Here is a 24,832-nt window from a genome sequence, read left to right as displayed (position 1 = left end):
GAGTTTTTAATGAAATCTGCACAATCTAAAATGATAAATTAATAACTTTAATATATTAAAAAAAAGAATTATAAATATGATTTAATGATTTTTGATTTTATGAAAAACGGTTAATATTTTATTTATAATTAAAAAAATAAATTTTTAAAGCATCAAATAAATGTTCAGTTTATTAACTTAAAACAGCTAAACAGCACTGATTCATCAGTCAAATTGAAACTGCATCTGTTATTTAATTTACATGATCCATACGAACATTTAAAAAAATTAGCATCAACAGTTTGATTATCATCCTCATTTGTCATCTTTTTATTTTTAAGTTACTGTTTCCTGTGATATTAAATATATTGCAGAATCATCACTTCATAAGCGATTGAAGATTTTTTTGTCATTAATGTATGTGATGACATAAATAAAAATTGGGCAACCATATAAAAACCAGAATGGATTGAGAATAAAACTTAATCCAGCAGTCCCTATTATACAATAATTATTTTCAAAATACTGTGAATTCCATGTGTTGATTTTTATCAAACATTACTCCTTAGCAAAAATCAATATGGAAAAATCTCTACTTTATATAAGGATTTACAGAACTATTTTTATTATGTTGCATTGTTCCACTTTTTAGTGTGTCATTAGCCATTCAGTTCCCTTCAATTTCCATTTCGCCATTCAATCATTAATTGAAAAAGTTGATTATTAATCCACTAGAAAGTTAACATTTAGTTGATAAACAAGTGCTGCTATCTTCTGTCAATGTCCTATTAACCAATTACAAGTAAGAGCGTCAGTGAAGAAAAAACTGAGAGTTCAACAAATATCCCAAATGTCGATTCCTAACATTTAAAACTCTTAATACCTTGGTTATTCCATGTTCAAAATAATTGAAATTTTTATTGAAATGTATTTTTACATCTCACAATTCAAATTAGAATAGAAAATAAAATAAAAATTACACTCCATGAAATTAATCATAGTTCTTCTGTGTAAGGATGAAAGATGGCATATTTCACTATTCTTAAGAAATAAGAAACTTTCTTGAAAAAACATTACTGTTATTAACGGCTAAATAATAAGACAGAATAATTTAGTTACTCATAAGTTTTTAGATAAAATACAATATAAATACAATGGCTATTTAAAGAACCATAAAACGTTATTCGGTGTACACAATTAAGCCTAAAAAGCAGTGTTAAAGCAAGTTAAACTTTTTTAATTTTTTATTAGTAGGTTAGATTTTTTACCTGGTCTCTGCTGCTTTGAATGGAAGTCTCTCTCAGGTACTGGAATGGCACCACCTCTTATTGGTTCTAGACATTCAAAATGCAACACATATGCTAAGCAAACATAAAAAGCACTCAGTACATACAATATAAGATGTCAGAATGCTAAGTTTCACAAATTAATTAACTGAAGTTGTAGAAATAATAATAATAACAATAAAATAAGACTATTATTTTTAGTTGACAATACTGTTTTATAAAACAAAATGTTGTTCATGAAACAAAATTGATCAAATATGAATTTTAAAGCATTTCTGACATCTCTAAAGTAATAAAGCTTGCAAAGAAAAGCACTTCTCATGGAAGTACTTGTGCATGCCACTCAAAATTCAAGAGAAAGTATGTATAAAAGAAATACGAGTATGTTAAAAAAGAAATAATAAATTCAAAACTAAATTCTAACTAAAACTTCCTAAATCACTCATTATATTCTTAACTACAATTAACATCTATCTCTGAAGGCTGAAATTATTTTACATTTCTACACTCAGATTATGTTCTCACATACTTTTAAAATTAGAAGCAAATTTTAATCTAATTAATAAAAGATAAAAACAAAACACTAATAGAGAAAAAATAAGATTTTAGAGACAAGAAAAAGATTACAAATTGTTTTATTATTATATTTACCTTACACAAATAAAAGCACTCAGAAAATTTTAATCCACACAAATACCAAAATTATCTGTCAGAGAGACCTTTTTTAAATTTTAATTCATTTTTGGTTGAAAAAACCACAAAAATTAAATTAAAAATATAAACTGACCACAAACACACTCATACACAAATTCAGAATCACCTGTGATATTAATATGTACATTTTAATAAAACATTAAAATAAACTTTTTTTTATTTGAACTTATTCATAAATATATTTCTTTTATTATTATTATTTATTTTTTTTATTATTATTTCTCAGGAAAACCTTTGACTACCAAGCCTTTGTGAGACCCCTGTATTTTTCACCTTTTACTAAGTCTCTTTTTCTGATATCCAATTACTTAAACTTATCTGATCTTCACTAAACTTGTCATACATTTAATAGTGCAAGTGCCTTTTCTCTGACTTGGTTGTTTAGTGATTATTACTAGTTATTCTTCAGTATTTAAGACATAACAAATTTATTAATATAAGTCATTTTATAGACTGAGTATTTCATTAATTTTAAGCTGGAAGATTAGATTCTACTATCTGGACAACTCAAGAAAAGCTGTACAAAAAACATACCAAATAAATATACTTACTCAGCTTTTCATAGAAAGCAAATATTTTTCAAAACTCTACATATTACAATCAAAGGTAGACAAATTATGAGACTTTTCAGGAAAACCCAATTTTTTTTTTAAATATCTAAATTATAAAAATTCAGATTAAATAAAAAATTGATTCATATATGTTTCAAATTAAAAGTATTATTCTAAAAACATCTCATTTTTAAACAAATTTTCAATTAAAATTGAAGAAATGAATTGTGTATATTATGAAAAATAATAACAGCAGGTTTTTCTGCATTTGTAAGAAAGATTCCTAGCCAAAAATATTGATCTGGTATTTCATAAATATTCAAATTCAGAAAAAATCTTATCTAAAGAAGTGATTGTAATCAGAGTGTAATAGTTTTAGAAATTTTAAAAGTTGTAATTCCTGTATACATTTTGTTCAGTTCTGTTAAATTTTACAAAAATTAAAAATAAGATAATATTAAAATACAGTGCTATTAATTTTAGTGGTTGGGTCAGTTACATAAGAATCTAAAACTTGGTAGTTAAAAGTTAGTAAGATTTTACTTACATCATTTGATTTATCAATGAAGAACAGCCAAAGATTTTAGTTCATTCATTAATTCTACCATTTTATCACTGATGTAATTTTTATTAGATATATGATTATGTTCTTAAGCATTATATAGACATCAAACAAACAAAAAAAAATTCCTTCCTTTTGTTTACTTTTTTATTTTCTGTGGTATAATCATGTCACACATCAAAAAACTTAAACGATCTCATTAACGGCTAAGTTTATAAAACTTTAATTACAAAAAACCAATACACAGTATATTATATATAAAACTAGATATATTGTCACCTTGGAAAGTGACGGTTGGTTTAGCAGAGGTGTACATATGCCTCCACCACCAATTGGGATCTGCTTTCCATGGACGATAATGAAGAACTGGATCAGTTGAATGCATCGGTGGCTGATAACGATACAAAGGTCGATGGATACTAGGATCAAACTGTTGATTAGCAAATATATCTTGTTGCGTTCTACATTGTCGAGGTTTCAGTATGGAAGATGAATGTCGTCTTATTGGTGATGAACTTGAAGGTCGAGGCTTTGGGGATGGTGCAATGGATCTCTGTGCTTCGGGTGAAGAAAGGGAACGAGGTTTTGGATGCTGATGAGCAACCCATTCACACTCAAGATATGGTGCAATATCGTGCAGCTCTCTAACATCTGGTGTAGAAGTATACATTTGTCCCAGAAGTGAAAGATCATGTTCTTTAGCTTCAAACTGCTGTCGAATTCTGTCCACTTCACCAGTTCTATATGTTAGATTTGATCTTGGAGGAGCTGTGGAAGATCTTTTTTGTTGCTGTAATGATGCCATTTTACTAATAACATTTATATGAGGCATAAACCGATCTTCTACTCTTAATGGTATCGGTGAAACAACACGTCTTGTTTTTTGTCTACTTCTAGATTTTGGTTCAATCTCATATTTTTTCTTTAACCATTTGACATCACCGAACTCCTGACCCTTAACAACTGTTTTACTAATGTCAACATGTCTGCGTGCTAAAAAATCTCTAGTTAAATCGGGATCACTCTGAAATTTTTTTGGTGGAAGAGGAGGCGGCGGTGGAGAAGAAGATTCATGAATTTCCTCATGGACATGATAAATATCATCTAAACTTTCAAATTTCTCCCTCAATTTTCGTACATCACCTGCTTTTACCATATTTAAATAAGCTCTATAGTACCTCATTGGATCTGGTGAGACACTTCTAGATCTTACACAAATATTTTCATCACTGCTATGTGGAATTGGACTGGCAGGTCTCAGGTCTGTCATGGGTTCATCTTCATCTAGATCAGTAACTTGAACATACTGCTGATTTTTACAAGATGTAGCATACAGTGTAGCTCGTTTTTCACCAAATAAATCTTTTAAATCAGTGTAGGACTGAGAAAATGATAAATGGTGAGGTTGTGATGATTTGTCTGCTTTAGTTTCAACATCAATAACACCAGGAGCACTTCTGGCTCTTTGTGTAAGATTTTGTTGAAAATAACTAACATCTCCATCGCTTCTTGATTTCCTTGACTTCTCTTTATTAGTAAAGGATTCTGTTTTATTATCTGATGAATCAATTTTCTTCTGAACACTTTCTCTACTTCCTAAATGAATAACAGTAGAAGCTTCAGAACTACCACTATCTGTTTCACTATTAGATGTCTGCACTAGTCTAGCAGTAACATGATCCTCCTTTAGAGATCTGGTCTGCTGCTTTGTACTAGCCCATTCATCAACTACTTTTTTAACATCTTGAGCATCATTTTCTTTTGGCGTTAATACTAAAAGAAAATCATTTTTACCACATTGAGCAGATGATGAGGAAACACGCTGTTCTCCTGATCCTTCCTCAGACATCTCTATAGAGTAACAAGTTCTGGGAGAATTTGTGTCTGATGGAGCTGGACTTCTTTTTGAAAGTAATTTTTTACTTCCTTTTACAGCAGCAACTGCACCTAAGGTTTCTCTAGGAATAACAAGTGAGGCCGTATTACGTTTCTTCTTCTTCTTTTCTTCACTTTTTTTATTTACTCTATCTAAAATTTCCTGGCTTAAAGTCATGGATAATCTCCTTTTTTCATTTTCAGATAATGGTTTTACAACACTTGATGTATGAGAATCTCCTGAGCTTTCAGATTTACTCTGTTGTAAATGAGGTATAGAACTAATTGAATCTGCTTTCATCACTTCAGACCTTTTGGCTTCTTTCCTTCGAACATGTGGAGAATACAGTTGTTCACTAGATAACAAAGAATTACATCGAACATGTAATGCATCTGTGGATCCAGATGTGTGAGGTTCTTTTGGAGGAACAGAAATTTCATAATTTTCTTTTGCTTGCTTTTCATCTTTCCCTTTCATCATCCTGCTGATTCTTTCACGTTTTAAATGTGATACTGTACTATATATTTCACTCAACTGATGTTTCAGTGCATTTACCTGATCCATTGAAAGACTACTCCACAAACGACTACCAATTGATCTGCATGCTTTAGAACCAGACTGCCGAGGAAATATGGAAAGCTCTTTATCTTTTGTAGAAACAGGCCTTCCTCTTCGGGATGACATTGAGGTCAATGAACTTGCCAAATTGACTACAGAAGAGCCTCTCCATAAAGGTTTATAGATATCTTTGTTCAATTCTAATTCTCTTCTTCTGTGTAAATCTAAATCTGATTCCTCAGAGGACAACCTATGAAACTGATTTTTCAAATCTTCAACAGACTTTTCTTTGTTTCTTAGGCCTCTATCTTGCTCCCTTCGCCATCGAAATGCTTCAGGTTCACGTGGTCTAAACAACAGGCCTTTTTCTTTTTGATCTTCCTTTAGTTTTGCATACAGATATTTTAATTCTTGTTCTGCCTTTTCTTGTGTTCGTAATTGTTTCCACCTGTCATAATCAATGACCTCTTCTCCTTTCATCCTAGGACGAAGTTCACTGTTTGATGTTGTTCTTTCTAGTTCACCCATACGTTCCAAGCTTGAATAAAACTTGTGTAATTCCCGAAACCTAGGAGATTTTTTTGTGGAATGAAGCAGTTCTATAACATAACTCTGATAGTCACTATGATCAGTGACATGTGACAGATTTAATGAGCTAGTACTTTGCGATTGTAAAGTGGAAAGAGTTTTTTTGTCAACTTCTCCTGCACTTTTTGCTCTAACACCTTTTTTTCTCAGTCCCCCAATACTTTCAATAGTTTTAGTCACTGTTCTTGCGTTTCTTATTCTTCTACAAGATGGTGATCGACTAAGGGATGGTGAAACATTACCATCATATGCCCAAACTGAATTGGCAGCTTCAGCTAGCGGGTCATTTGTGGGAGATGACCGAGGGGGTTCACTAGAACTGCGCTCTTTGATAGATTCACAAATTGGACTTCTCCCTCTAGACAGGCTTGGAGAAAATACACTGCTCACACTTTGATCCCAAACATTATTCATTCTATCAAATTTGTCAATTCTTTCAAAAAAGTCAATCGACCTCCCACGAGTATAATACGGACTAAGAGATCTAGATGACCTACCACTTGCAATTTCTCTGTCAAGACTACGGAACTTGGATTCAGTAACTGGCTTTTTATGTTTCAAATATACATTTAGTAATTTTAATGAAGGTTCTGATTTAAAAGACATTCTTTGTTTACTATCCTCACTACAGAATCGTTTAGCTCGTTCCAAAACAGATGATGAATAGCATAAACTACTAATATTGGATGGAGTAGGAGAAGAAGATGTATTTCTAAGAAACAGGTGCTGGAAAAAAGAATCAGATTTCAAAGGTTGAATGGCTTTGTTCTCATAACAAGATTTTTCTGAAGTAACTCCATTAACTGATTTTGATGCATCTAAACGTAGGTCAGAACTACTTTCTTTCTTTCTTTTTTGCAAATTGTCTTTATCATGAGTTTTAGCTTTACCCGAAGTTTTCTTAGTTTTCTTAGCATTATTGTTTTCTGCACCATTATTTTCTGATTTTTTCTTACCTTTCTTTTTTCCGTTTGATTCTTTTACTGATTTATCAGAAGTAGTTTTTTTTGTTGCTAAATTTCTAATAATTGTCAGTGGCTTTGTATTTAGGCTGCCATTTTTTTCCTTTCTCTTTTTTGAAATATCTGATGAAGAGTCAGTTTTTCTAGATTTCTTATTTTGTGTAACTTCTTCACTAGATAAATCTACTTTTGAAGACATTTTGCTCAGTGATGGTTTTGAAATTTTTGGTATCATAGGGCTAACTGTTCTTTTTTTAATACTCTGGTCAGTCAAACTTTCAGTTTTTGGAACTGTTTTTGACTTACTGCTGCTATTTGTGCTTTTTACAGATGAAGGAGAAGGACTCTTACCATCTCTATCTAGTTTTTTTGTTGGTGTCCCTTCCCTTTTTGGACTCATATTACCATTTTCTTTAGTAGATCCACTAGATAAAGAAGATGCTCTAAGTAGTTCTCTCCCTTTCGCAGATATTGCAACAGTTACTCGTAGAGATTTATCATCCTTTGGTCGCTTGCTATTTCTTGTTGAAGAGTATAATGTTGTAGAACTCTTTACTACTGTTCCAGTAGGATAATTTTTTGTTTCAATATTAGATTTCTCTTTAGCTTCACGATCTCTTAGTACTTTTCTTACTTCAGCAGGAGCCCTCAAATCTGATGTTGAATTTAACTTTGAAGTTGATGCCATTTCACGCCTGGACCTTAAACTTCCCAAACTACTCTTTTTGTCTGTGACTGATTTTGTAACGTTAGAAACTCCTGAAGCAGTTTTTGAAGAAATTGAAGATGTTCTTCTCAGACCAGGGCTTGGTGACTCCTTCCTAGAGGTTATTAGACCTTTTGATGATGAAGCTGGACTAGGACTTGATTTCCTAATTTTTACACTGTCAGATTGCTCTAAATTTCCTCCTAGTTTATGCGTCAATCGTTCTTTCAAGTACTGAACATTAGATTCTGCCTCAAGACCTGATGAATGACGGCTTAAATGTGTACCTCGAGGATAAGGAGAAACAGACATCTTAGAATAGAGACGCAGTGCTGAATTACTTTTAGATGATTGGCGTTTAGGAGGTGAAGGCGGTCTATGAATATCTGGAGATCGGGAATGGGATAATGACATGCTTGGACGAGCTGTACGTTTAAACGTTGAAAATATTGGTGGAGGATTATCAGTTTTTATAGAAGTAACAGGATAACATATTATTTCTCTAACTGGTTTTATATTCTGTTTAGTTTTATGAATTCTAATCCGAGTTAAATGGGGAGATATCGGAAAATATTCAAGTTCTGTCTCATCTGAGGAAAAATAAGAAAACAAAAACAAAATCAGTCTTTGAAAATGTAATTTTTTAGGAATTTTGACTGTGTAAATGTGCACAACAGCGATGTGATATAGTGTGCAATTTAATATAACTGTCAGTACCAAGGGTGAACAGAAATAAACTTTGAAGTGCCTCCATTGTTGTGTTTGAAAGAAAGGGCAACAAGAGCAAATTCAAAGTGTGACTGAATTATTGACATAAAACTGATGTAACTGTTATGCTTTCAGTCAATTAGAAAAGTAGAATTATTTAATTAATCAGTTAATTAAGCCAAAATTAATAATAGGAAAGTACAATTGAAGTTTTTAGCCTGAACCTTAAAAATAAACTAATAATTTATTAGTACTGTGACAACTAAAATATTTCAAACTCTGTGCTCTACTTCTTGAACATTAGACTAAAAGTATCTGCTATTTAATAATATTTGTTACAAAATTACCATTTTCTAAAATTTGAGTATCATAATTTTTTATTAACAGAGATTGGCAAATAAATGAATTTCTAAGTCATATAAAATTAATTTAAGTCTATGATTCAATTAAGGATGCAGAAAAATGGGGCTGAATTATTTATTTCAGTATTACTGTCTTCCCTATCATAAAAACATTGTATTAGTGAAGAATATACCATACTTCTAGCTTTAACCATTTAGAAGTACCATGTATTTAGAAGTTATCTGTAATAGAAAAAAAGACTACCGTATTCAAAAGTTTTACAGACATTTTATCTTTAAAAGTGACTTATTTAAAAAAGTTGAGTATATAATTCAGACAAATATCTGATAAAGTATACTAAGTAATTTATAATAGATTCATTAGGTGATATCATCTGAACAGATTATCAAAAAACTTTGCAGGATTGTTCCTTAAACAATGAAAGGAAGTAAGGTTAGTAGGGGAGAAGACAGGTCATGGGAATGGACTGCTGTAAATGGTGGCCTAATTCAATACCAATAACACTTTCCATTTGATGTAATTTTAAAACTGTTTGTCATTGTATGTAATTAAATATTACTAACTTGTTTATGTTGTACAGTGAATAATTTGGAAGTTATATCATTTATATTTTAAATTATTTTTGCCACCCTACATAACACACTCTGTGAGTATACTCAAAACCTATCTTCTCAGAATGAGTATTATTAAAGTATCATAAGTGAATTTAAAATTCTAGTTTTAACGTACTAATGAAAATTTATTTACAGTAAATACATTTTTGTAACATCTGAATTTCTTCATAAATTAAAAGAAATTATAAGAATATAGATCTAAAAATTAAAAAAAAGGCCTTGATTATTTTAGAGTCCAAATTATTGACGCAAGTGACTTTTATGATTTCATATTCTTAATCTTTAAAGATGAATAAAAATCTTATAAGAATAAGGTAATATTCTCCAGATTCAATTACTTGGAGAATATTTCTTAAGTCAGATTGAATATAAAAATATAAGCAACATTTTTTTTAAACTAATATTTTTTTAGAAGTATTTCATACAATATTAATAATTAAGATTACACAAGTCATTTTTAACAGTTAAAATTAATTAAAATTTAATAATTGGTTACTGCGTGAATATTTTCCGAATATTTGTGCCACCTCATGTAAAATCAACCGTCACCTTCTGACATGCTTTAATTAATTATTAATACTTAAAAATATAAAATAATTAAACTGCAAAATCTTAACTACAACTACAATTTTCATACTTCTTCATTCATGCTTTCACACAAGTGACATTGCAGTTCACAAATGCAAGTGATCTATTTTATACATGCACAGATTTAATAATTTGGTTCATGCCTAGAAAGTAAATACATTCAATTCATTTGATAATTAAATAAGAATACACAAGATAATAAAAAATTGTATAGTAGACCTACATCAAATAATTTAAACAGTAATTTCTGATTATAAAGTTTTAATAATTCAGTCCACTGCCATACTTTAAAAGAAAAAAGTAAAAATGTTTGTGAAATAATATTGAAAAACCAACATTCTAAATAAGCAGTTTTCAGGAAAAAGCTAACTGACAAGTTCATTACTGTAATCAGAAAAAGATTAACATTTATTAATATATTTACCAGCCAAGTTGTAAACCATCTCAGGAGTTTAGTTTTAATTTAAAAAAAGAAATTTTAAAGTATACAATAGTTCAAAAGTATCATTCAAAAAGTTACTTAAAAAAATAAATTCTTAAAAATGATGAGATAAAAGAATAATTTTTCTATTTACTAAGATTGAAAAGAATGGGGTTTTATTAAATATCAAAAAATTACGTGAACAGTATGATAATGGACTGTAATTTTTTCCTTTTTTTTTTTAGTTGAAACATAAATAAAACATGAATGGAATTTTGATAGAAATACAATGAGGAAACTTCAAACAAAAATAGCATTAATGCTGAATTTATCACACTTATCACTGAAATATCCTATTGTTTTGTCCCAGATATTAAAACTTCTGTGATAAAATGATCAGGCACAGAAATATTTGCCATGATGGAAAGTGAGGTATCTGAACTCAGAATATGTACCATTGTCAAATAACAAATAAGGAATAATATGTCTAATTAGAATCTCAGTTAGAATCTAATCTTGACATTCACATCTAACAGGCAAGTTAATGTTTGTGTAAGTAAACATATGTTTACATAAGTAATATAATGAAAGAAGGTGTAACTTCTTTCATTATATATTTCTTTAAAAAAAAGAAAATTTTATATTACACCATTGTTTTAATGTGTATAAAGTTATATAAAAAAAGAGCATATGTTTTTTTTTCTCATTTAAATGTTTGTTATTAGTTGCTTCTTAACTGTTACTTTAAATTAAGAACATATTATCTAGTTCAGATTTGTATTCCATTAAATTAACATAAAGGTTCATGAACAGTAATCTAAATTATATATGTAAGATGTTTAAAAATTTAATATAAATACTAAATAATAATTAAAATAATAAAATAAATTAATTAATTATATGAATATTTTTACATTTGTCTGATAATCCAGCACCTCTATGGTGCAATGAATTAGCCTTCAATAGACAGAGGAAAGATTCGCATGTGAACAAGTAGAGAAAATAGTGAAATTTATTAAATTCTAATAAAAAACGTCTTTATAAACTTTAGTTCTCATAAGGACTTAACTATGTGAAATATCACACTTGTCTTGAGGCCTCGAATTAAACAGAAGTAATAGTTTTGCAAGTGGTACATAAACTATTGTGAAATCATAAAAAAACTAAAAAATGAAGTTTGCGATTACTCCAAAAATCTTTTATGGTTAATTATTTCAAAATCTATGATAAATTATTCAGAATTAGTAGATTCAAATAAATTTTAAATTACATAGGCATGTTATGGTGATCAAAGATATTAAAGAATTGTAGCATGGAAAAGATACTTAATCAAATGCCTGCCACAGTATTATGCCAAAGGTCTGATATAAAATAAATAAATAAGGTCTGACATAAAATCTATTCTTTCACAGTAAATATTCTGAGACATATAAGTAAGATAAACAGTAAATCTACCTGTATGATGCTAATAATTTAAGATAGATATGACTATCTATCTTGAACTGACTTTAAACGTTTTTCATTGTATTTCTACCACACAGTTTAAAAAATTAATAAGCTGTATTGAATAACTATGTATAAAGTTAAATTCATGGCATAAAATTAAATATTAATGTCTGAAGTAATAAGAATTTTCATATCTTGTTGAGAGGGAAAGGAGATTTTATATATAAAACTGAAGGTAAGAAAACGAAGGTACGAGTACAAATACTCCATCAAAACACTAATTAGTTTCAACACATTACAATAACATAATACAAATTTTAAAAATGTTTTAAATAAAATATACATAAAGAGGAAATTATACAAAATAAATAGCAACATCAGATCGAAAACACATTTAAAAACTACAAAAAAAAAATATATAGAAATTGAAAAAAGTACATTTATATAAATCAAAATTGTACTTACATAATTTGATTGCTGTACTTTTTTCTAACGATTTAAAATGATATTTTTTTATATAAAAATCAAAAATTTCTTCGAACATAATATTTCCATTACAAAAATCTAACAGATTTAAACTCCCAAAATAATAAATGCAGGTTACCTTTTGGTCGTTCAGGTGCTGGTTTTCTAAGACCATGTAAAGGAACTTCACCTCCTTTTTGTATTGTTTTATAAGCCATCTTCTGTTCAGCTGGTGACATAGCTAACTGATTTTGCAAATTTTCATCCCTTCTTTTAAAAACCAAAGTTGAATCACTTTCATAACCAGATTCCTTCAGTGCACTGTGACAGAAGAAAATTTTCCAAATAAACAGTTATGTAATTAATATTCATACAAATAATTAAAATAATTTTCCATTTTATAATTTTTGTTTTTAAACTTATTTGTTCAGGATAACACCTATTTACTGTTTATGAGAAATTTTTCAAAATTCTGAAGAAACTTATTTGATGATTTTTAATGGAAACAAACAAAATTGCTACAAAAAAAGGACCAGGAATTGAATCAGAAAGCTCCTGCTTTATAAATTAGTCAATAATATTATATATATATATATATATAAATAATATTCCATAACATTCATAGCAAAAGAGGTTCATTAAAAAGTTGAACCATGCCTATTCGCAAAATTATTGTAAAGACTGAACAGATGATTTTCACCATCTGTTCAGTCTTGCTAATGGCTCTAATGGGTATAAAGCACCTGAGATTCAAAAGGCACTAACACATTCCATTTCTCTCCAATTTTATTCTTCATTAAATCCAGTCCCTATGATGAATAACACTAAATTCAGCTCAGTAAAAAAGGTGGTAGAAAACAATCTCACTCCAGACTTTCTCTAGTAGCCTTTGATAGGATGCTTGTTATTCTTGAGAGTGACTGTACTATTTGTGAGAATGACTTGTGATTTGTGTCAGTCACTTACAAACAAATAAATAGTATAATTCTACTAATTTTAACTGCCACAAAGTTTTATACATTTTTTTTTTCTTTAACCAACTATAGTAAGAATAATGTATGGCTTGTGTGTATTTCTTGGCTACTACAAACTTTCATGAAATATGTACCAGATAATTTTTGTTACAGTAGATTAAACTGCAGATAGATTACAGTTTAAAAAGGGCTAAAATGTAAAACAACTTCAACTTTTACTAATTTTCAAACATCTTTTTAAAATTCAACTGGAATATAAATAAATCTAATATTTGAAAGGATGGATAAAAAATATTAATATTAAAATTCATAATAAAGTTATACATAAACAACAGATGTGTAAAATACTAAAAACAGTAATGAAAATAAATTAAAAAATTGTTCAGTATATTTATAAATACAAGCAGATAATTTAAAATAAATGTAAAATTGAGTCACTGAAAACTTTAAAAAGTAGTTGGTTGAAAAAGATTTGGTATTTAAATAATCTAAAAAGAAGCCTTATGTTATGAAGTAAATGAATATGATAATATTCATCATATATATATATATAGTGTTGCATTTTTGTAAAGGAATGCTTGTCTGTGTAGTATGAATGGTGAAAATAAGTACATGATAACTGAAAAATCCTTATATGGAAGCCAGCAAAAATATTTGGTAATATTATTTAGATGTAATTCAACAGAATTAATACTGGTATTATTCTAAATAAATTAGTAAATATTTCATCAGAAATCATCTGATTGAAATCAATAATTTTCTGTGTAAAAAAAGTACTCTCCCCCAGATGTAAACAATTCAATCAAGATTCACAGCAATTTAGGGCTTTCACCTGTAGTCAATTTTTATTTTTATTTTTTTTTTGAGGATGCAAGTCAGTGTATAACTAGGATATGAATATCATAACAGATAATTATAATATTGTAACATTGGTATTCATTCTGCAGATGATGAATCAAGAATGACTCAACTGTACATTGTTGCTGTGATAGAACATTTTCTATAATAGTAAGTAGATATTTTGTGTAATTACTTTAATGAATGTTTTACAATACTCTGTATTCCCAGCAGATAAAAATACGAAAAAATTAGGCCATATTTAATGAATTTTGATACTCATTACAGTGAATATCAACGTAACAATTTTTTCACAATTTTTCATTTGTAGCTTAGTAAATATTTTGTTTTGAATGAAGGAAAAAACTTGAGATTGCATTATTTGGATATTCAAAGTGTAGCAAATTATTTTAGATATTACTAAAACTGGTGCATTGTATTGGTGCAATGGTTGACAATTTAGTGGTAATGTTGTGTATACATCTGTGCTCATATTCTTTCTATGTTCTTTGCTAGTAAATATAATTTTTGACTTTTATAAATATAACAGATAATAAATAATTATTGCTCTAATCAGCTGTTACAAGACATTAGTCAATTTTCCATTAGGATACCAGTTTTACTTAATGATAACTAAAAAATTATTTGATAAAATCTAATGCACACACAAAAAAAGATTGCAGTATTTTGTTTTAAGGCATCATATGTTGTATCAACTGATTTTTGAGCATTATTATAAATAAGATAAATTATGATATTTTTCCAAATCAATAATCTAATCCAGTATACATCATCTTATTAACCCTCACATACCAATGACTATATGCATCTGCCTCTTGTATTCTAATACTAGTATGTTGCTTTCTAAATTATCTTAAGCTGTCTTTTTGACAGACATGTTTTACAATATTTAATTGACTATTTTTCATGGACATCTCTTTTTAATCTATTATTTCATTAAACATTTTGCTAGATCTGATTATTTATTACTAAGATAAAGAATATAATTATTACATTTATAATGCTTATTGATATGTGTATAAATACAATTGCACAGGGGATAGATTTATATTTAATATCATAACATTTTGTTAATTAAAAGTAGCAAAATCATGTGTAGCTCAAAACAGTTTTTTTATAATGACAACTTCAAAAAGTATACAATAATTGCTTTTTTATGGGTTTTAATGCTGAAAGAAATTAACTGGAAACAATTATGTAAAATTAGTAAATGAGTTTAACAGATTAATCTTTATTAAAGTAACTCTTTTTTAATTACTTTATTATAAGACTATTAATCTTTTTTTTAAATAATATAACTGAACTTACTATGTCATAAAAGGTTTTCCAGTATTAGGTGTGGTAGGTGGAGGTCTTGATGACTTCTGTGACTGTTCAAATTGCTGAAAATCAACATCCATTTATAAATAAACAAATTTTTAAACATAATTTCACAAATCAAAGAATTAGAAAATATTTTGTTTATCTACAAGTTAAAAATAACATGAAATATAGCAATTAAAAGTTACTACAGGTTTAAAAAATTGTCATAAAACAACTACATAATATTTTTAAAAATATGACAAAATACATTTTTTTACTATAACATATGAGTATTATCTTAACATTAAAGAAACATTGCTTTTAGGAAATTCAGGAAGAATGTTTATTAACACTTTCATTTGCTACTGTGAAAATTGATTTAAACATATTTATGGCCAAAATCCTATCAAATGAGAAGTTCATTTTGCATAAATACATTTCTAAATGTGAAATGCGAGTATAACCGGAGATTTACCAAAAAAATCTTATTTATTTACCTTGTAGCCTTGTTATTTATTTACCTATGTTGCTTTCTAAATTATCTTAATCTGCCTTTTTGACAGACATCTTTTACAATATTTAATTGTATATTTTTCATGGACATCTCTTTTTAATCTATTATTTCACATTAAACATTGTGCTAGATTTGATTATTTATTATTAAGATAAAGAATAGAATTATTACATTTACTATGCTTATTAATATGTGTAATAATAATAATAAATACAATTGCACAGGGAATAAATTTATATTTATTATCATAAAGTTTTGTTAAATAAAATTAGCAAGTCATATGTAGCTTAAAACAATTTTTTTATAATGACAACTTCAAAAAAATATACAATAATTGCTTTTTTCATGTGTAGATTTTGATTCAACAAAATGTTATGAAATGAAAACATGAATTCTCAGATCAGAATGATGTTCATGATGAAAATAGGAATTGTAAACATATTTAATTTCTGGTAACATTTTTTTTAAAAAGTTCACAAAATATTAGAAATCAGTGAGTGACTTACATAAAACTCAATCAAAACTAAAAAAGTTGTCAAAAAAAGATTAACTTATAAAAACTGTGTGCTCACTGCTTCAACCTCTTAATCGATGATCAGAAAAAAGGAAAAGAAATCAACCCATATATTTTTTATACATTATGCATAGAATGGAAACAATTTTTTGGATTTCATTTTCTAGAGAAAACATGACTACATCCTATACTTCTCAAATGAAGCAAGGTAACAAGACCACTAGTGATTCTGAAACCAAAAAATTGAAAACATTTACTTAAAACAAAAAATAATCACTATTTTAAACACTTTTCTTGACAAGTAAATCGTTCTCTTTGATTTTATGCTCAAAGAAACAAAAATTAATGTTAATGACTTATAAATGTGAAAATTAGAACTAAATTTTTCTAGCTACAGTTGGATTTTATGTAATGTCCATGTTATCCACTTTTCATTGTCTAAAAATGTGGGATCCTATAAACTATTTGTTGGTACATGTTTTTGATACAGGTGTTGGCAGGACATGGGAAATTCAATCAGTAATAATAGTAGATGAAAATTGTTGATAACACTTCATCTAGGTTAAGTAGGGATCTGAAGATGATGTTTGTCATGCTACTCTAATTTGTACAAAGGTGGGAATATGTTGAGGATATTATGTTTATAAACACAGATGGGAGAAAACATATGGCTAGAAACAATGTTCAAAAGTAGGAAAACATTAAAAATTCGGTATAATTTCACAATCACGTACTGAAGTGCAGAAATTCTCTGTATGCTCATAAATTTTATTTGTTGTTTATTGGTTTGTTGCAAAATTCTCTTGATCTATAACTATATGGAATGCATATTAAAAAGCAGTACTGGATGTAATATAATTATTAAGAACTAATGGATTTGCTGTTTTGTTTTTATTATTGAAGGTACCAACTGATAACTTGTTGACACTTTAACTGAATCTATTGCTGTTATACCTGCCTAATAGCAACAAATGTTAGCAGTGAAGGATCATCTTTAAACAAAACCAATGTGGCTTAACACAGTAAGAAGAATAAATGTACCAGGAAGAAAGATGATTATCATTATGGCTAACAGCCCACAAGTTAGAGCTGTTCCCTATGATCGGTATCCCCTCTTTGGAGTAATGGACATTCTAGGTAATCCTTATGGTTAGATTGATGAAAAAATTAAAAGAGAAAGTGAAACAGAAAATAAAATAGGAAAGAATTAAGAATAGAAAGAGAATTTCTTTTTTTATTCAAATTTACAAAATGGAGAAAGTGGATACATGAAATCTGTCTCTTTTATGGAACAACATGGCCATCCCTATACCAGTGTCTTATACTGTTCACTTCAAAGCTTTGGATCAGCTGTTGAAAAAGTTCTTGCACTTTGAAACAATTATTATCGTCTCCATATTAAGATTCAGTTGAAATAAATGTAAAAATTATGTCGTGGTTCAAAGGACTGTTGGAAGGAACGTGTTAATCAATAATAGCTGATTTGCAAACTTAATAAAGAGCTATGTTGAAAAATAAATAAATTTGTAATCATTTTCAGGAACAAATTAATAAGGCAGCTAGATATTTTCAACAAAATTTATACCCTTTGTGTCTTTACTTTTTGATCACACCTAGTATTAAAATTATTTTATCTTTAAGACTACAATTACATGCAGTTATTTTAAAACACACAAAATTACAAGATCAAATTATAAAAATTTTACTAAATATCATTTATAAAGCTAATTTTTTTTATAACAGTAAAATACTGAAGTAAAAAAAAAATTCTGTTATTAGTAATTAATGAAGTATGAAATTTATTAAACATATGTAAATAACGTACACATTTTTATAATGAGAGTAGAAGAAATCAAAATAAACAAATCTATTACAAATGCATTACAAAAGATAGGAAATTAATTAAAATGTTTAATTATACTTTCTGTAAAATTGCATAGAACAGAGAAATTAAATTTAACATAGATGAGATGATTCCAGTACATATTTTCAAAATTACGCAATAGTTTAAAATAAATCATCTGAAAGCATATAAAGTTATCATCTATGATGGTAACATCATAGATGTAACTCACTGTAAGTAATGTGATCTCACTTAAAGTAATTAAACTCTAGTGAGTTTATCACTTAATGCAAGTTCATAAAATAAATATTAAAATAGTAATATTACTTCTCTGTATGATGAACACATTTACTATAAAAAATAATGTACATGATTAAAATAAAAACCCATTAATTTATTTTTATTTTACTAACAGATAAAATTCATAATTTAGTATATATATTCATGATCAATGTATGCTATTATATGAACGACACACACAGATTCCTGGAAATAATGCTTACCACTTAATGAAAGTTACTAATATTGTTTATTTGGCAGGTACCATAACAAACATTGCAAATGACTTGATAACAGATGTAAATTTCTTGTGAAAATGGTAGTCATTCCAATGGTAGTAATTGCTCATCAGATGTATAGGGGAAATTGAATAGTGAGGTGCTTCTGGACCACATCTATGATGCACCAAGCCCAGTAAAATGCAAGAGATATTTAGTCCGATTTATTTATCATAAAGTGGATGTATGATGAATATTGTAACTCATAGACAAATTCTTTCTGATTAGTGCTTCTTGTACCTCTAATTGCTTTACTTTCATTACAAGTGTAAGAAAGAGTGGAATAAATATGATAAAGAAGCAATTTAAAGAAGCTGATATTAAGCTGCTACATAATTTTAACAAAAAAAGACTATGAAGAGTTCACAAGGGTTTTCACGATTGTATATGCTCTTCTAATTTGCAGTAATATAGTATAATTAGTGAGTAAATTAATACACAAAAATTATTAAAAGCTGCACTTAAATATACAAAAATATGGTCTAAACTTGTAGATGTTTAGAAAATTTAAAAAAAAAATATTTATGTCTGAAAATTTCTGTCTACAAACTTGATTCACTGCATATGTATTTACAAATACAAATCCAGAGGCCTGATAAACAATTTCAGTTACAATGTTCTCATACAATTTATTGTTTCATTTAAAATTTTCCCCTGTTGGTTTCTCAGTTGTATTATATATTTTTTTTCTTTTATATGTAGGACTCTCCCTGAATAGTTGCATTATAAAATAACTAAACCATTAACATAGTTTTTCTACTTTTATCATTCTTTACTGCAACCGATATTGGTAATTTTTCTTTTGCTGATAAAATGCAACATTTCCAGGCTCCTTTATTCTCTAAATAAGTTATCTAAATGGATTGTTTGAATGATATGAATTCTTACCTCATCAAAAATATCCAAAACTTCATCCCACCACTGAAATCAAACATACATAGTGCTATGAAGGGTGCACAAATACTTTTACAAACATGTACAAACAGAAATAAAAAGCAACAATAAGTAATAATATCATACAAACCCACTGTTTACACTGTTTAGCAAATTATACAAGATTCAAACCTGGTTTTTTTTTTTGAAACGCATAAGAAAAAGTTATAGTAAGGTAAGTCTACAAATATAAAATATAAAATATTACCAAGATTTAAAAAAAAAATATTTATTCATACTAAAGATGTATTGCATATATAGATATGCAATCATTTCTTTACGAGTAAGACACTAATAGTCAGAATGCCAACATATAGGCCTGTACTCTTTACACCCTAACACACTCATAAACCAATATGATTTATTTAGAATCTGTGGAATTCTGTCTAAAACTTTGGTTCAAGGATTTCAAAAGAAAAATTCTTACTCAAGAAGTACATTAAATTATGAAAACATTCTGCATATAATGGGCATGACTGATTTCAATTTTAATAATAAAAAAATTGATTACTGCACTATTTATAAATGGAGATGTTTGATTTTTAATATTAGATAATACAACAGTAATGGATAGAATTACTACAATTAAATGAGCAAGTTAAACTGAACATGGTTCAAGCTCATTAAATCTCAATTTCAGTCAGACTGATTTATCTGAATTGGTCCAAACATGTTGAACCAGTGCAATTAAAAGTTTAAATACTATAACCATAATAACCATGGTATATTGAAGGCAACTTATAGTTAAATCATACTTTTGCTGATTAGCATTAAGTGCAGTTCCCTCAAGTCTGCAGTATTGAGTTTCTACTAAATTTTTATATGTAATAAAAAATTTTGTGATTATTTATTAAGTCCTATTTTTCTATTTTCCCAAAACCAATACAGTGCACTACTATTTATTCCAATTTTCATGCATTATGCAGCTTATTTAGTTAATTACAAACTGATGAAAGGAATAAATAATTATATTTTAGTCAGTTCTCCTTTAACAACATAACACACTATACAAAAGCATGGCTGCAATTATGAGATCTGTGCAGATAAAATTTATGAAGTCCTACTTATTTACATTATATAAAAATGTTTTTTATCATTTACAGCAAACACAATACGAGGGTATAATAAAAATACTGACAGTGATGGTGTTATAAACCTCATATGTTCTCACAAGAGTCAAATGAATTGCAAGGTGAATGAGTAATATTTTTACTTTATTATTGTATGTATTATTTTCTATTTGCTTAACATAAATGAACAATTTTTTTCTCTTTTTTTTTATAATGAAAATTCATATGTTGAATTTAACAATGATATCAATCAGCACTCTGAGGATGTTTGAATGAAGTAATAATTTTATTAGTTTCACAATATTTTATTAAGAAAAGCATAATTTAAATACTTCATTAAGTATTCTCTTCATTCATAGATTTTACAATATGATATATGAAAACAATTATAATTTTTAAATTATTAAGCTGACTTAAAAATATCATTATTGTAATGACGGTTACAAATATTACTAATTAATTATAACATTATAGATGTATGACCATGGACTAGCATAATAGTTATGGAAAAAGTTACTATTGACCAAAGGATTTTTCTAGAAGTAAACAATTTGATTGTATCTTAAATTAAATCAAATTATTCTGATTTCAGTTGCAGTCAAATGAAATTTGCTGACTAGTTGATAGCAACTAGTAGCAAGTATGTGTAACCTCAATTTTTATTTGGATACACTGAATTAATTCTGATAAATTTCTGCATTAAAGACTGTAGTAAAGAATCAAAATACTTTGCCACTACACTCTAAATAAGTGTTTAGTAAGAAAAGAAAACTGCCAGCAGTAACATTACTTGACACTACAGTAAAAAACACTAGCTTCAGTCACTAAAGGTGGCTGCAATAGTGACTAAAATCATTATGATGCAAGTTTTAAAAAAAATTAAATAAGTTTGGTTCAGTTTGTCATTAAAAAATTATTATTTAAAATACACAATAAAATTATTATGTTAATAAAATTAATATTTTAATCTAAAACACTATTTATTTATTCATTTTCGAATATACGTTTTTTTAAAATCATTGCATCTAGTTTTAAAAAATTCACATAAAAAGAATATTACACGCACAACTGATTAAGCTAAATTAGAAAAATATCACAAAAATATTTATTTGCAAGTTCTATACTCATATTTTTAAAAACAAACCCACACTGATCTAATTACATAATAATCTTATGTCATGCTGTTAAACATAGTACCGAAAATGTAAAATACCTCTTAGCAACATAAGTAAGAAGCAAAATCTAAATTAGAATAAGCAAATTGCATAATAAAAGATGAATATGAAAAGAGAATCTACTTAATTATTAAAAAGTACCTGCTTAGCTTCCTTTTCAGATATTGATGAGTGACCTGGCTCATAATCTTCTATTCTTCCAGGCTGATTCTTGTAGACATCAACTGCATGTTTTACTGAATTAGCAACATACCTATTGAAAAATTATTATTTAATGAAAAAATCTTGTTTTAATACAGAAATATTTAAAATGTTATAATTTCCCTGTAATAAGCAGTTAAATGTTCATACAAAAATTGTGAAAATTATAACTGAATTCATCTTTATTGTAATCTCCTAACTAGTATTTCTGTTTTTACTTTAGAATTCTCAAGATCAATTTAGTAAGCTCTTATACTAGAAGAATTTAATATTTATAAAAATAATTTTAACTATTTTTGTGATTTGACTAAAGGTGTACATGATAAGAAAAAAAACTTATTTCATTTAAAACAATAATAAAATATTTATTTTTATTGTTGTTATATCTTGGCCTCAAATTTTATCTCATATAAAAACTGCTTTTTTATGTTATGGAGATTAGAATAAAGTAAATTACTAAATAAAATAATTTAACTCAAACATACACAAAATAAAAAAATATTTAGCCTAGAAAGTTTTACTAAAGTCTGTTAAATACTGAGCTACTAGTTATTCTAACTATTCTTAGTCTTTTGTTTTCTTAGACAGAATATTTTTTTAGTAGCATACCCTCACATAATTAGTAATTCAGTAAAATTACTGTCTACGGTCAGAGTCTTAGCAAGGTTCAATAAGCAGCATGCAGCCAAACCTTTTGCAGAATTTTTGGAGCAATTTTTAAATCTATTTTTGGAAAAATATGGTACAATTAAAACCAAGATTAATCAGTATTATCAATTACAGAAGTTACTGACAACCAGAATGAATATTTAATTCATTGACTAACATGATAAAATGTGCCATTAACAGTGGCTAAAGTGCTTACAAGATAAAATTGAACCACCTACTCTTGAAGAAGAATTGTTTACATAACACAATCTAGATATATACTGGTTTAATCTATTTTATTCAATTTCTAAGTCAGTTGATTGAGATAAGTTTTAACAGTATTTTTATCACTGCAATCAATTCTACTTAAAATCCAAAGGCAAAAAGATAACAAAAACTGAACAAACTATTACAACAGTAACAGGTAATACTATCACTTTTAGGGAACAATATTTCTAACATATAGATAGAAGTTTTGATGAAAATGAAATTTATCAACTGATTTTTAAAAATGAACAAAATAACTTTGCTATTATACAGTGATAAAAAATATAAAAATTTTAACAAACTTAAATGGTAAGTTTCAAAACAGAATAAAAGATTACTTAGAACGAGGCATAGTGCTCGTAGTAAAATCGTTTTCTTTGTTTCTTATCCGTCGACGATCCAAAGTAGCATATTTAGTAGAGGCCGCATCTGAATCGTAATCTGTCCCTAATCTATCAGGTTCTGACAAATATCCACCAACAGATGAATAGGGGTAACCTGTAAAAATATTGAACTTTGTTATTAAATCATCTCTCATAATTTTATTTCTTTTATAAAACTAATCAGATAGTTATTATGGAGCTTCATTATCAGATTAAAAGTATAGACAATTTATTAACTGCTAGTAATTTTAAAAAAATGAAATAAAAATAAATCTTTTTTACTTCACTGGCTGCTGCATAAAGTCTGGGCAGTACTACATAAGTATCCTTGTATAAACATTGTTTGTTAATGCGTGGTTTCTTTACATTCAGAAAAAGAATACCTACTAACAATTTATTTATTTATCAGAACAGGTTTTCAGCCCTTTTCACACCTGACTACCAATTATTACACAATATATAACTGACATAGTACTTAGTTTAAAATTACAAGTATAATTATAAATAATAATCAGTTCTGTTTACATCTCACCATGAATTTAATTGGTAAAATTTCTATACAATTCTTGTATCAAAGAGGAAGAAATCTTGTCACTGAAAATGTCCATTTGAATTTTGTTGAAGTAGGTGTTAAAAAGTTTCTGAATTCTAATCATTGGAGAATTGTGTAGATAGTTATTTGAATGGTATGTAATTACAAATGTCTGATGATGTCTTGAGCTGAATCGAGTAAAGGAAGTTTATTACAGTCAACTAGTCTGGACTATCATAGTTATTATTAGCTAATTTAAATAACCATTAAAGTATCATTAACTATGTGTTGGTTTTGCAATGTAGGTGACTTCAGCATATTAAACAGGTTTTAATGACTGATGCTGATCATATTATTACCTGGCTTAAAGTTGATGATTCTTAAAAATTTATATTAAGTCTTTTCAGTATATTTCTTATATAAAGATGAGAACAGATTATTGTGCAATGCACAAGTTGGGAACAAATTAGACTATATAAACAATTTTTAAAGCATTCAAATTTTTAAAAGTATTCACCACATTGTAACTTAACAACCATCAATCAGAAAGATTCATGGCTGATGGAACCTTTACATTTAATTATATAACAAAGTAATATTTTGTACATTTCAAATGATGGATGAATCAGATTTATTAAATACAGAATTTTTTAAATTCAAATCATAACACTGAA

The 24,832-nt window shown here is 27.7% G+C and overlaps 1 protein-coding gene across 8 annotated transcripts in view; it reads right to left on the bottom strand.

Annotated features, from left to right (window-relative positions):
- Positions 1-24,832, bottom strand: part of LOC142322063 (uncharacterized) — a 516,135-nt gene that overhangs the window by 88,874 nt on the left and 402,429 nt on the right. For 6 of the 8 annotated variants that reach the window (XM_075360702.1, XM_075360700.1, XM_075360705.1 and 3 more), the window contains 6 exons: positions 23,582-23,741; positions 22,269-22,380; positions 19,838-19,870; positions 15,528-15,601; positions 12,527-12,708; positions 1,248-1,313 (listed from right to left, as the gene is read on the bottom strand). In XM_075360702.1, the coding sequence (XP_075216817.1) occupies positions 1,248-1,313; positions 12,527-12,708; positions 15,528-15,601; positions 19,838-19,870; positions 22,269-22,380; positions 23,582-23,741 (627 nt within the window). The remainder of the gene's footprint in view (positions 1-1,247; positions 1,314-12,526; positions 12,709-15,527; positions 15,602-19,837; positions 19,871-22,268; positions 22,381-23,581; positions 23,742-24,832) is intronic. The other 2 variants (XM_075360706.1, XM_075360704.1) reach the window with 2 other exon arrangements.

Source organism: Lycorma delicatula, chromosome 3 (assembly GCF_047948215.1).
Source record: "Lycorma delicatula isolate Av1 chromosome 3, ASM4794821v1, whole genome shotgun sequence".
Classification (NCBI taxonomy): Eukaryota; Metazoa; Arthropoda; class Insecta; order Hemiptera; family Fulgoridae; genus Lycorma; species Lycorma delicatula.
This window is presented reverse-complemented; position numbering and strand designations above follow the sequence as displayed.